General features: G+C 49.7%; 2 protein-coding genes and 1 long non-coding RNA gene across 6 annotated transcripts in view; 1 reads left to right on the top strand and 2 right to left on the bottom strand.

Annotated features, from left to right (window-relative positions):
• Positions 1–1,101, bottom strand: part of LOC117311799 (ubiquitin domain-containing protein TINCR) — a 60,919-nt gene extending 59,818 nt beyond the window's left edge. For 3 of the 4 annotated variants that reach the window (XM_073803387.1, XM_073803386.1, XM_073803385.1), the window contains exon 1: positions 715–1,101. In XM_073803387.1, the coding sequence (XP_073659488.1) occupies positions 715–974 (260 nt within the window). In that variant the 5' untranslated portion in view covers positions 975–1,101. Of the gene's footprint in view, positions 1–648 lie in introns of all 4 variants that reach the window. The other variant, XM_073803384.1, reaches the window with a different exon arrangement.
• Positions 1,102–1,189: 88 nt separating this feature from the next.
• On the top strand, positions 1,190–6,714 carry LOC141278400 (uncharacterized). Its single transcript, XR_012331127.1, has 2 exons — positions 1,190–1,598; positions 2,792–6,714. It is a non-coding gene; the product is annotated as an uncharacterized lncRNA (long non-coding RNA).
• Positions 6,715–7,330: 616 nt separating this feature from the next.
• Positions 7,331–12,726, bottom strand: part of SAFB2 (scaffold attachment factor B2) — a 41,573-nt gene continuing 36,177 nt past the window's right edge. The window contains exon 19 of the mRNA XM_033854577.2: positions 7,331–8,152. Coding sequence (XP_033710468.1) covers positions 7,939–8,152 — 214 coding nt within the window. The 3' untranslated portion in view covers positions 7,331–7,938. The remainder of the gene's footprint in view (positions 8,153–12,726) is intronic.

Raw genomic sequence — 12,726 nt, 5'->3', positions numbered from 1 at the left:
CAGCAAGGGTCAGGATGGGATTGTGGGGAAGGCAGAGGTAGTGGGGGAGATGGATGGACAGAAAAGGAAGAGAGACACACACAGAGAGAAAAACAGCAGAGACAGAAATGGGCAGAGACGCAGAGAGACAGAGAGATAGAGACAGAGACAGAAAGAAGGAAAGGAAATAAACAGGGACAGTGTCACAGAGAGAGGGAGAGACAGGAGACAAAGAGAGATCGTGAGAAAGACCGGCGAGGCTGGAGAGAGGCAGACAGAGCCGAGAGAAAAGAAGAAAGCCTGCAGGGGGAATCGAGCCAGGCTCCTGGCCTTTCTCAGTGCCGGGCGCTCTCCAAGGAGTCCACAAGGACGAGAAGGATCCCCAGTCCACCCTTCCGCAACCATCCCACGCACTCCACCCTGACCCCAGCTAGGCCCTCCTGGCCTCCCCCCCCCCACCCCGTCCCTGACCCACTTCCCAATCCACCGGGGACGCCAGCCAGGCACTCCTGTGCCCCGCCGTCTCCCCCCACGCATTCCCCATCCAGGACCCCAGCCAGGCCCTCCTGTGCCCCCCAGGCCCTGCCCATCCTGACCCACCTCCCACCCCACCGGGGACGCCAGCCAGGCCCTCCTGTGCCCCGCCGTCTCCCCCCAGCCTTGACTCACCCCTCACCGGGGACCCCAGACAGGGCCCCCGACCCAGGTCGCCCCGCAGTCCCCTCCCCCGGCCACCTGGGGTCGCTGACGAGCAGCAGCACCGAGCCGTCCTGCAGGCGCACGTCGCGCACTGTCTGGTGGTCGTCCAGCCGCCGCGCGTTGTAGTAGAAGGTGCGCTTCCAGGAGCTCACGCCCTGGCCCACGAGCTGGGCGCGCAGGTCGCTGAGCGTGTCCCGCGGCCGCACCGTGAGCGGCAGCAGCAGCGCCTCGTCCGCTAGGTGCACCTGGATGTGGTAGCGCTTCCAGCGCGACAGGCCCCGCCGCAGCCCCTCCATGGTCCCCGCCGGACACTCGGACCCGGCCCGGGCCCGCGGACCCGGTCCGGGCCCCGCGCGCCCTCCGCACCCGCCCAACCGGCCCGGCCGCCCGCTCCCGCCGCGCCCGCGCCCGCGCCCGCGCCCAGCCTGCCCGGGCACGCCCAGCTCGCAGACTGGAGGCCCCACGAGGGCGGGGCGCGGCGGGTGGATCTGCGGGCCCCTAGCCCCCACCCGCAGACGCCCCTTAGTTTACGTCGACCTGTATTAAGTGCCTACTGCGAGCCAGGCGGATGGTGGCGCCCCGGGTGACCCGGGACAAAACGCATGAAAAGGAGCCGCATCATAAAGATAAATATGCAAATGCACAGTGCATCCGATCGTGGGAAGTGCCAGGGAGGGACCAGAAGAGGAAGAGAGCTCGAGACTGGCCGGCTATTTTAGGGATCAAGGTCAAGGGAGGCCTCTCTGTGGAGGTGGCATTTGTATGGAGATCTGAAGGAGGAATGAGCCAACCACGCAAAGAGTCATGATCAAGAGTACTTACTGCAGGCTAAGATGGGAACAGCCTGTGCAAAGGTCCTGGGGCAGGACAGAGCCTGCCTGTTGGAGGAACAGCGAGGAGGCCTGTGTGGCTGGAGCAGAGTGAGTGAGGGGGAGACGGGGGGGGGGGGTCAGGGAGGGGATGGGGCAGGTCATGTAGGACCTTGTGGGCCACAGGGAGGACCTGGCCTTTTATCCCAAGGGAGGTGGGAGCCCTGGAAGGAAGTGCCTGTGGTTTGTATTCGTCACTCACATATTTGACTCTCATTTACTCCCTTATTTCCTTCAAGACTTACTCAACCAGTACTTATTCTGTGTCCGGGCTGGGCTGGGCGATGCTGGGCACCAGAGAAATCCCAACCTAGGGCCCTGCCCTCAACGGTCACCCAGTTGAGGGTGAAGGACACAGAGCTGGACACAGACACTCCCAGTCCTATGTGGTCAGGGTTTGAGTAGTAGGAGAGACCCCAGGCTGGGAAAGGCCAGTAGTGGGGAGATGGCTTTCCAGATGAGTAGGCATTGGAGCCCTGGGGCTTTGACAGTTGAGTAGAAGTTCAACACTCCCACCAACTGCCCATGATCAACAACTATATAGTTCACTGTGTGCCTAGTGGGGAGAAGCAAGAGTCAAGGCTTGTGGTCAGTGACAGTCAGGGGAGGCTTCCATGCTGTCCTCCCTTCCCCCTTGCAACCCCTTTCTCAGGCCCCGCCAGCCTCTCCAGTCTTACTTATCTAAGGACCCTCTTCCTGAAAGCCTTCCTTGACTGCTGCCTACCCCTCTCCACAGCCATACCTACCAGGACAGGACTGACCAGTTCTGGGTATCCAGAATGTTGACTTGACCTCAGAGATTTAGTCTGTACTTAGAAGCTAGTTACGATGGAGCCCAGTGGGAACTCCTCCTCCAGGAGTGGCCAAGAGTGGGGGAGGGAGGCTGAGGCCAGAACAGGGCAGTGGGCAAATCAAGGGCTCTAATGCCAACCCTGACCCTTGGAAGTTCCTCAGGAAGGAACTTAACCTCCCTGGGCCTCGATATTACCATCTGTCCAATGGGGTTGTTATGAGAGTAAATTACTGCACATAAGCACTTAGAAATGTTCCTGAAGCATAGTCGCTGGCTAATTGGCTACGCTGAGAGTCAAGTGCAATTGAAAAGCAAATAAAAACAAAAATAGCAAGCAGAAAAAAAAAACATGGGCTAAGTGCCAGATGGCCTTCTAGGTACATGATTTAAAAAAAAAATAATAAAAGCTTCCTTTAATTCTCACATGACACTATTATCTCCCATTTTACAGATGAGTAACGTGAGGCTCAGAGAGAGTGACTTCCCTGAGGATACACAGTGAAAAATGGCAGAGCCAGGATTTGAAGCCTAGCCACCTGGTTTCAGTCATCATGCTCTTGTCCACTTACTACACAGCTTTTTAGACAACCATCAGATTTCAGATGGAGATTTTAAAGGTAGCTAAGAGCAAAATTAATTTCAGATGGATCACCCACCAACCAAGCAAAAAAAAAAAAGAGAGACAGAGAAACTATTAAACTACTAGAAGAAAATGTGCAAGTTAAAAATAATAATAATCCCAGTGTGTTGAAGCATGACATGACACCTTTAATGATTTAAAAGATTAATAACTGACTACAGGACTTCCCTGGTGGCGCAGTAGTTAAGAATCCGCCTGCCAATGCAGAGGACACAGGTTCGAGCCCTGGTCCGGGAAGATCCCACATGCCGTGGAGCAACTAAGCCCATGCGCCACAACTATTAAGCCTGAGCTCTAGAGCTTGCGAGCCACAACTACTGAAGCCTGTGCGCCTAGAGCCCGTGCTCTGCAACAAGAGAAGCCATGGCAATGAGAAGCCCGCACACCACAACAAAGAGTAGCCCCCGCTCACCACAACTAGAGAAAGCCCACGCGCAGCAACAAAGACCCAACACAGCCAAAAATAAATAAATAAAATAAATAAATTTTTTAAAAAAGATTAATAACTGACCACAGGACATCCCTGGTGGCGCAGTGGTTAAGAATCCGCCTGCCAATGCAGGGGACATGGGTTTGAGCCCTGGTCCAGGAAGATCCCACATGATGCGGAGCAACAAAGCCCATGCACCACAACTACTGAGCCCGTGTGCCACAACTACTGAAGCCCGTGCGCCTAGAGCCCGTGCTCCGGAACAAGAGAAGCCACCACAACGAGAAGCCTGTGCACCGCAATGAAGAGTAGCCCCCGCTCGCCGCAACCAGAGAAAGCCCACACACAGCAACGAAGACCCAACGCAGCCAAAAATAAATAAATAAATAAATAAATATTTTAAAAAAGATTAATAACTGACTACATACAAATGTAAAATTCCTATACACACACACACACAAATACTAGAAGGTCAATCAACAAAGGAAAACTTTTCCAAGACATGATAGACAAAAGACTGATTTCCTTAATATGTAAAAATCTTCCAGGTATCAATAAGGGCCAACAATTCAATAGAAAAAGAGGCAAAGGACATGAACAGTTTCTGAAAAGGAAATACAAATGTCTTCCAAGCATATGAAAGGGAGTTCATTCTCACGCATGGTAAGGTCAATATAAAATAAAACTACCATGAAATACTTTTAAAAAATCTACCAGGTTGCTAAGGATGAAAAAGTTTGATAATTCACCATGTTGCTGGGGTTTGGGGAAAAGAGCAATATTATGCATTGGGGTTTGGAGTGTGAAATGGCATAATCTCTCTGATAATAGCTATTGAAATGAGAAGTCGCTATATCCCTTCTGGGACTCTACCCAGGTGCCCAAGGATGGATTACAGTACAACACACACGCTGAGCAATTTACATGTAATCCACAAGGAAACCTGAGGCTGATCTCACTGAACAGAGGAGGGAAACTGAGGCCCAGACGAGGGACAGAATGAGGGCCCAGGCTGGTGTACACTGTGTCAGGGAGAGTGGGCCGGCTGGCTCTACCTGTGGCACTGGGTCACCACGGTCCCAGCCACCTCCCTTGTCAGGCTAAGCTCCAGGTTTCAGGTAACACACCTGCTGGTGTTTAGAACAGGTCAGAGCAAGACCCAGAGACGCTCGGCTTTAACATATGGAGGCCAAGCTAGCCGCGCTGAGCTCTGTGAGTGCGGGGTGCCAGTTCCAATTAATTCTGACTTTCTCATGAAGCCGTTAGGAAAAGCCAGGTGGCTCCGGGCAGTAGGCCCTCTGCCTAGGCCGCCGGATTAGAGGGATCCTGGTTTCTGCCTCGAGACACTGTATTATCTGTCATGGGCGATTATGGAGGACCCAAGCGGGCAGTGACAAGCTCGGTGAATCCCTGAGTTCTGGGACCTGGGAGGCTCAGAATCATGGGATCTCCAAAATCATGGACTCCCAGAATCTTGGAGTGCCCGGCATTCTAGATCCTCAAAACAGTCTCCCCTCCTCCCGAACATTTGAGAATCCTAGAGGGAATTCCCTGGTGGTCCAGTGGTTAGGACTCAGCACCTTTACTGTCGGGGCCCAGGTTCGATCCCTGATCAGGGAACTAAGATCCCCCAAGCCATGCAGCATGGCCAAAAAAAAAAAAAAAGAATCCTAGAGCAGGGGTCCTGAATGGTATTCAACACATCACTTCTGGCTGTCTTGCAGGGAAGAGAATGCATGTATCGTCAGAGACAGAAGGCATATGTGTGGATGGGGGCCTGCATCCCACCAATACTGCAGGCAGATAGGAAGGGAGGGTCGGCGCTGTGCTAACTTGCCCCTATCTGTGACATACCCACTGAATTTGGCATTGCCAGATTCTCGAATCCCAAGGAGCCTCTTGTGACACAGGCTTCTTACCTAGACTTGTCCCCTTGGATCAGAGGTCTCTCAAACTGGAAGCCCAGGGGCTGAATGTGTTTTTGGTTTTTGTTTATTTTTTTCTGGGGCTGGAGGCCCACATAATGTTTACAAGAAGAACTTGTGAATGAGTTTTTCCATATAAGGAGCTCCATTGGATACAGTGCAATACTACTCAGCCATTAAAAAAAAAAAAAAGAATGAAATAATGCCATTTGCAGCAACATGGATGCAACTAGAAATGATCCTACTAAGTGAAGTAAGTCAGACAGAGAAAGACAAATACCATATGACATCACTTGTATGTGGAATCTAAAACATGCCACAGATGAACCTGTCTACGAAACAGAAACTGACTCACAGACATAGGGAACAGACTTGTGGTTGGCAAGGGGTGGGGGGATGGGGGAGGGATGGATTAGGAGTTTGGGGTTAGCAGATGCAAACTATTCTATATAGAATGGATAAACAACAAGGTCCTACTGAATAGCACAGGGAATTATGTTCAATATCCTGGGATAAACCATAATGGAAAAGAATATAAAGAAGAATGTATATATGCATATAAGTGAGTCACTTTGCTGTACAGCAGAAATTAACACAACATTGTAAATCAACTATACATCAATAAAAAAATTTTTTTTAAAAGACGTTCCATTGGGCCCCCAATCCAAGTGGCATCTGTAGACCCTCCAGGGATTATAGGGATGTGAATTCCCTATAACCCTAGGTCCAACTCATTCCTTGAGTGAGTTTGCTTTCCCTAGACAGTGATGGTACTAACTTTATATCCTCCTTTTAAGATCAAGAAAGTGAGTTCCAGGAGCATCTGTTTGCCAAGGTCCCCCACCTCCCAGGGAGAAGCTGAAAAGGCTTTGGAAAAAGCGAATGGACATCCCATCAAGCTTTACAAATAGTTATCCCATGGGGTCCCTGCCACCAATCCTATGAGGTCTGTACTTGTTATCCCATTTCTCAGATGACAACACTGAGTCTTGGAGAGGGAAATCACTTTCCCAAAGCCACACCTGAAGGTAGAGCTCCTGGAACATGGCAGGAGTGAGTTAATGGAAAGGCTCAGGGTGCCTCTCTATCTGGAGGTGGTGCAAAAAGGAAAATGTGGTGCTTGGGGGTGGCTTTGGGAAGGGTGTGGACAGGAGATTGGATTTCCGTCTAAAGGCAATGAGGAGCCATGGGAGTGTTTGAAGCAAGGGAGTGGCATAATCTAATTTATATGTTAGAAATGTCCCTAACAGGACTTCCCTGGTGGTCCAGTGGTTAAGACTCTGTGCTTCCAGTGCAGGGGACATAGGTTCGATCCCTGGTCAGGGAAGTTCCACATGTTGCTCTGTGCAGCCAAAAAAAAAAAAAAAAAAAAAAAAGAATTGTCCCTGACAGTGCTGAATCCAGTTCAGAAGATGGATACATTTTCTCAGTTAAGGATCTGAGAAGGGCTTTGTCTCAGGTCAAAATGCTCTCTTCCTAGCTACTATTTCTTGGACCCATCTGTCCCCCTCCACTGGGTTTTCATAAGGAATTCACTGCTAGGATGTCTGACAAATGAGGATTCTTGGTGGTCCCTGTTGATAAATTGTGTTATTCCAGTTTAGCTCTATTAGAAACAAAGGCTATTTGCCACTAACATTTTTAAAGTGGCATCCTTCATATATAAAGAGTTGTGAGAAATAAATAAGAATAGAGACATGCAAAGAACATGGATGCCATTTTGAACACACAAAAGACATAGATGGGACATTGTAAAAAAAAAAAGTGAAACAAAAAAAAGACGAAGACTTTTACATGAAAATGTGTTTAACCACTCTAGAATTCTCACTATAATAGCCAAAAAAGATATCTGATCATATTAGATTCTGTGAGGCTACAAGGCAATTGACATTCACCTCTGTTACTGTGTAAGTTAGTACTATCTTTCTGGAAGGTAAGATGGCAAAATTATCGAAAGCAAATTGATGGATAGTAACTAATTATCATGACTCACCATTGTTGAGTGACAAATGAACTTCATTTATTATGTTTTTCCCACTAGAACACAAAGTCCGCTAAGGCAGGCATCCTTGTCTGTTTTGTTCACTGCTGAGTCCCTGGTGTATGGGACAGCAACTGGCTTTGATTTATATACCCAGCATGATCTAATCTTCTCATTTTTCTGTACAGTGAAGTTTGAGAACCAGTGGACTAGACCAAAAGGGAAGTTTGTGTGGAGGCAGATAATCTGAGTATCCACTTATTTTGGGTCTTTAAGACAACCCTCAGATCCCTAGTGGTGAGTGGAGAGTTCTCAGGGGCTCCCACTGACCCATGGGTTAATGGATGTGTTTGTAGTTAAAAGGATCAAAAGAGATGATTTCTGATACTTACTAAGTCCGTAGGCTGTGTGCCAGGCAGTGTTTGCATTGGTCGTGTGTGTGTGTGTGTCTTGGGGTGTGTATCTAGCTGGTCTCTGTGTGTGTCTTGTTTTTTCTCAAGGTGTGTGTGGTGTTTGTGTGTGTGTGAGGGGCTGTGGGCGTCTCTGTGTGTCTGGTATCTCCTCAACTCACTTAATCACTTCACAGCAATGCTATGAGGCTGGTATTAATTTCAGGCTCATTTCACAGATGAGGAAACTGAGTCCACAGCATGAAAGTAGCACAAAGTAGGTGCTTGGGTTTAGCAGAAACTAAATTTTGCTCAGTCAGCTCCATGAACACCCATCCTTGTCGCTCCAGGGAGCACTTCCTCTGGCATCCCAGTAGAGACTCTGGACACCAGTAAGTCTCCATAAATGTTTTGGTTCTCAAATTTTTTGGGTGACTCCGTGCAGAGCTGCCAGGGAAGGTGAGAGGAGAAGAGAGTGTCAGGTTTCTGGGTGCATGGAGATACCAGACACACAGAGACGCCCACAGCCCCTCACACACACACACACAAACACCACACACACCTTGAGACAAAACAAGACACACACAGAGACCGTCTAGATACACACCCCGACACACACACACACACACACACACACACACACAAGACCAATGCAAACACACTCCAAGACAAACACAGATACACACAGGAGACACGCACAGAGCCTTGGCGGGGGGTGTCCAGGTTATGGGGGCTGTGGACACCCTCGATCCCTGCGGAAGCCCCTATTCCAACCTCCACCTCCGTCTCCACTCTGGGGTCCAGGGCCTCCCGCTAAGGCGGCAGTGGAGCAATAGAGGAACCGCAGGCAGAGAGAAAGGGACTCGGGCTGCAGGAAGCGCCAGGCAGGGACGGCTGCGGTGCAGCGTGTGGCTCTCTGGCGCCACCCGGTGGGCACAGGGGGCATAGCAGCCCCCGTGGCTCAACATCTCTGCGGGTCTGTGGGTCCCGGGGTATCCATCCGCGTCAGCTTTATCTCTCTCTGAGTCTGTGTGTCTCTATTTCTCTGTGTTTCAGTCTCTGTCTCTTCTCTGTGCGTTGCTGCCTCTTTTTCCTTCTGTGTCTGTGTCTCTACAGCTGTTTCTTTTGTATCTCTCCATCTCTTTGTCTCCCTCTCTCTCCCACCCTTCCCCCCACCTCTTCGTCTATAACTGAGCTACCCCCCCATTAGCGACATCCCCTGTGCCCTGTCCCCCCATGGCATCTTGGCACTTCCTGCCATTCATGACTCAGTCCAGGTGGAGAGTGATGACCAACTTCATCAGCTTTGTAGCCTGCCTGCTCCTACTTCCTATATTCTGGTCCTTGTGGAGGGGACCCCATGCCTGCAGGCTGCACGGGCTTCCCCTGCTGTTATCTTTGTCCAGACAACCTGGCCATGAGCTCACCTTCCACAGGGCTGGCGGCTGCGGGCTCCCCCGAGGCAGAAAGTGCTGGTTGCATGGGGGGGTGGGGGGCAGGGACAGTGAATATTTGGACCCCCAAGCAAGGAAGGGCCCAGGGAGAGACAGTGATGGACACCCTTGAACCCTGCTGAAACATGCCATGGCCTGTGGGCTAGTGGCCTGATCCCTGACCTGCCCAGGACTTTGGAGACCACTCTGACCCCAAGTCACCCCCATTCCTGCTTGCTGAGTTCCTCCAAGGTGCTGCACCTGTTCCTTCCTGGGGGCTCCTGCACATTCTGTTCCCTCTCCTGGAATGCCCTTCCAGTCACCTCCTTCAGGAAGCCAGGCGCACTCCACCTCCTGCTTGAAACCCTCCCTTGGGCTCCAAAGAGCAGCTCTGTCTCAGTCATGGTCACTGCTGTGTCCCTGGCACAGAACCTGACACACAGGAAATGCCTTTGGCTCTAAACAGATAAGCTCTCCCGAGCCCAGCTCTCCCATCTTGCCTTGCTGGGGGTGTGGGCCTTGGCCTAATGGGCTGCTTGTCACTCTGTGCCCTGTTTTCCCAAGGACAGGGGGTGAGGGGACTTTTTCTGGGCCACCTGTGAAACCTGCCCTGCTGGGTCTCATTTCAGCCGAGTCTGTAAATATTTGGTCCACCACGGCTGGCAGCATCCAAGCAGAGGAAGCTTCAGTGCGTTTTACGAGCCTCCCCACGGGGGGCCAATGTGAGGTTTCTGTGGCTGAGTATGTGGGGCGCCCAGCAGTTTCACGGCTGGTTGGCACGAGGTGGGTCTGACTGCAGGATTGGAAGCAGCTGCGAGGCACCATCAGTGGCTGCTGGCACTTAACCCCGCAGCGTGCAGCTTTGCAGAGGCCCAAACAGCGCCTCTTGTTTGAAAAACTGTTAATGCAACATTATAGATCACATCTGTGGTGGGAATGGGAGCCGATCCGACCCCTTCCCCAAGTCTGCAAGGAGGCGGAAGGCCCCAGTTTATACCTGGCTCTTCTAGGAGAATGAACTGCAACCACAATCATTGGCTAAGCACCCACTAGATGCTGGGTACTGTACAAAGCAATTTAAATTTTATTTATTTGCTGGCCATGTCTCGCAGCGTGTGGGGTCTTAGTTCCCTGACCAGGGATCGAACCCGTGCCCCCTGCAGTGAAGCACGGAGTCTTAACCACTGGACCACGAGGGAAGTCCCGCAAAGCACTTTAAATGCATCATCTCCTTGTGTCCTCAGAAATCCCCCTGCCCATTTTACAATGAGAAAACTCAGGTGTTCAAAGTAACTGGCTCAACGTCATCCAGGTGGCGAAGGGCTGAGCTGGGATTATTTATTCTCCAGCCTGGCTTGATCTCACATAAATCACCTGGCCCGCATGGGGGCCTCCCTGACAGGGCCGCGGTGAAGACCCCCTGGAAACCTCTTCTCAACAGTCAGCATCCCAGGAGTGACTGGAGGGAGGGCCTGAATCAGATCAGTAGATCAGAATTTGGGGCCTGGGAACCTGAATTTTAAACAAGGACCTCCTGGGGAATTCCCTGGTGGTCCAGTGGTTAGGACTCAGCACTTTCACTGCCAGGGCCCGGGTTCAATCCCTGGTCAGGGAACTAAGATCCTGCAAGCTGCGTGGCATGGCCAAAAATTTTTTTAAAAATTAAAAATAAACAAGCACCTCCCTCCACCCTCAAGCGACTCTTGCTAGAGGTGTTCCTTTGTCCTTCCTCAGGAACAGCAGCCTTACTACTGCACACGTCCCAGCTTTTGCAGTGCTCCCTCTCAATCTCAGCAGGGATCATCTGCCACCTGGTGTTTACTGAAGGCACTACAAGATTTGGTGTCCCGTCAGACATTCTAAACTAGGGGAATTTTCTGCCAGGCCCTGTAAGACCCAATAGTCCAGACGAGGAATAAAGTGTTCTGAAAACTTGAAGATACAGAATTTTTGTGTTCTTTCTCTCTTTCTCCTTCCCGTAGATTCGATAAGCATTTACTATGTGTCTCCCACATTCCAGGTGTATTAACCAACCATGTCTTGATTTTCTGGTTTTTTGATCCTGTGAACCGTGTGACCGAAGTAGGGATGGTCTAACCTCTGGAGGATGGGGGCGGGGCAGCACTGGGAGAACTCAGTAGAGACCCCATCCCTCAACCTGCAAACCAGTTAAAAAGCACCACATCCCCACGAACTGACAACTTTGTGGCTGTACTTTAAAAAACTCGAAAGTCTTTTTAGACCCTTGCATTTGAAATTATTTAACTAAGAGTTAACGCATGCAATTTGAGACTGGCAATCACCATGCAGACTTGGGAATTCCTGCACAGTGAGAAAATTTAACCTAGGAACTGTTTTGAAATGTAATGAAATCTTTATGAATACAAAATTTAGCAGTTGACGAAGCTGACACATTTTTTGTAAATGTGGAGACATTTGATAAGGTATTCATTCTGATGTTGCAGTTTTCTCTTTGTATTTTTGGAGCCTGTCGTTTCTTAGCTCTTCCTCCCCAGGCCTCAAAACATCTTACAGGTCTCCCAGAAAGCACGAGCACCCTAGGCCCTCTTCCTGCAGGCCTCCCAGGGCCTGCCAACACGTATTGAGCACTTACTGTATGCCAGGAGCAATTCTGAGCTTTTTTATGTATATCAGCTAATTTAATCTTTGCAAAGACCCTCTATGGTAAATACTATCATATTTCCAGTTAAGGAAGCCAAAGCAGGGAGGAACTATTAACTCCCCATGGGCAGATAGGTAGGTTGGATTCCAAGCCATCACCCGAGGCTACTCCAGTGGCTCTCACTCCTATGACACCGAACAGCCCCCACCTCAACCTTTAAAACATTTTTTAAAATTGTGGCAAAATACACGTAACACAAAAATTTGCCATCTTATACATGCACCCCTACATTCGTTCACAGCAGCACAATTCACAATAGCCAAGACATGGAAACTACCTAAATGCCCATTGACAGATGAATGGATAAAGCAGATGTGGTACATATATACACAAAGGAGTATTACTCAACCATAAAAAAGAATGAAATAATGCCATCTGCAGCAACAACACGGATGGACCTAGCGACTATCACACTAAGTGAAGTAAGTCAGAAAAAGAAAGACAAATATATGATATCGCTTATATGTGGAATCTAAAATATGCCACACCTGAACCTATCTGCGAAACAGAAACAGACTCACAGACAGAGAGAACAGACTTGTGGTTGCCAAGGGGAGGAGGGGTGGGCTGGGAGTTGGGGTTAGCAGATGGAAACTATTATATATAGGATGGATAAACATCAAGGTCCTACTGTATAGTACAGGGACTATACTCAATATCCTGTGGCAAACCATAATGGAAAAGACTATGAAAAGGAATATACATAACTGAATCACTTTGCTGTACAGCAGAAATTAACACAGTATTGTAAGTCAACTATACTTCAACAACATTTTTTAGAAAATTTATCATCTTAACCATTTTTAAGTGCACAACTCAGTGGCATTAAGCACATTCACATTGTTGTGCAACCATCCCCACCATCATCTCCAGAACTTTCTCATCTCCCCAAACTGAAACTCTGT

The sequence above is a fragment of the Tursiops truncatus genome, chromosome 3, assembly GCF_011762595.2.
Source record: "Tursiops truncatus isolate mTurTru1 chromosome 3, mTurTru1.mat.Y, whole genome shotgun sequence".
NCBI classification, from domain to species: Eukaryota; Metazoa; Chordata; class Mammalia; order Artiodactyla; family Delphinidae; genus Tursiops; species Tursiops truncatus.
The sequence above is the reverse complement of the archived record's forward strand: the minus strand, read 5'-3'. Positions and strand labels throughout refer to the sequence as shown.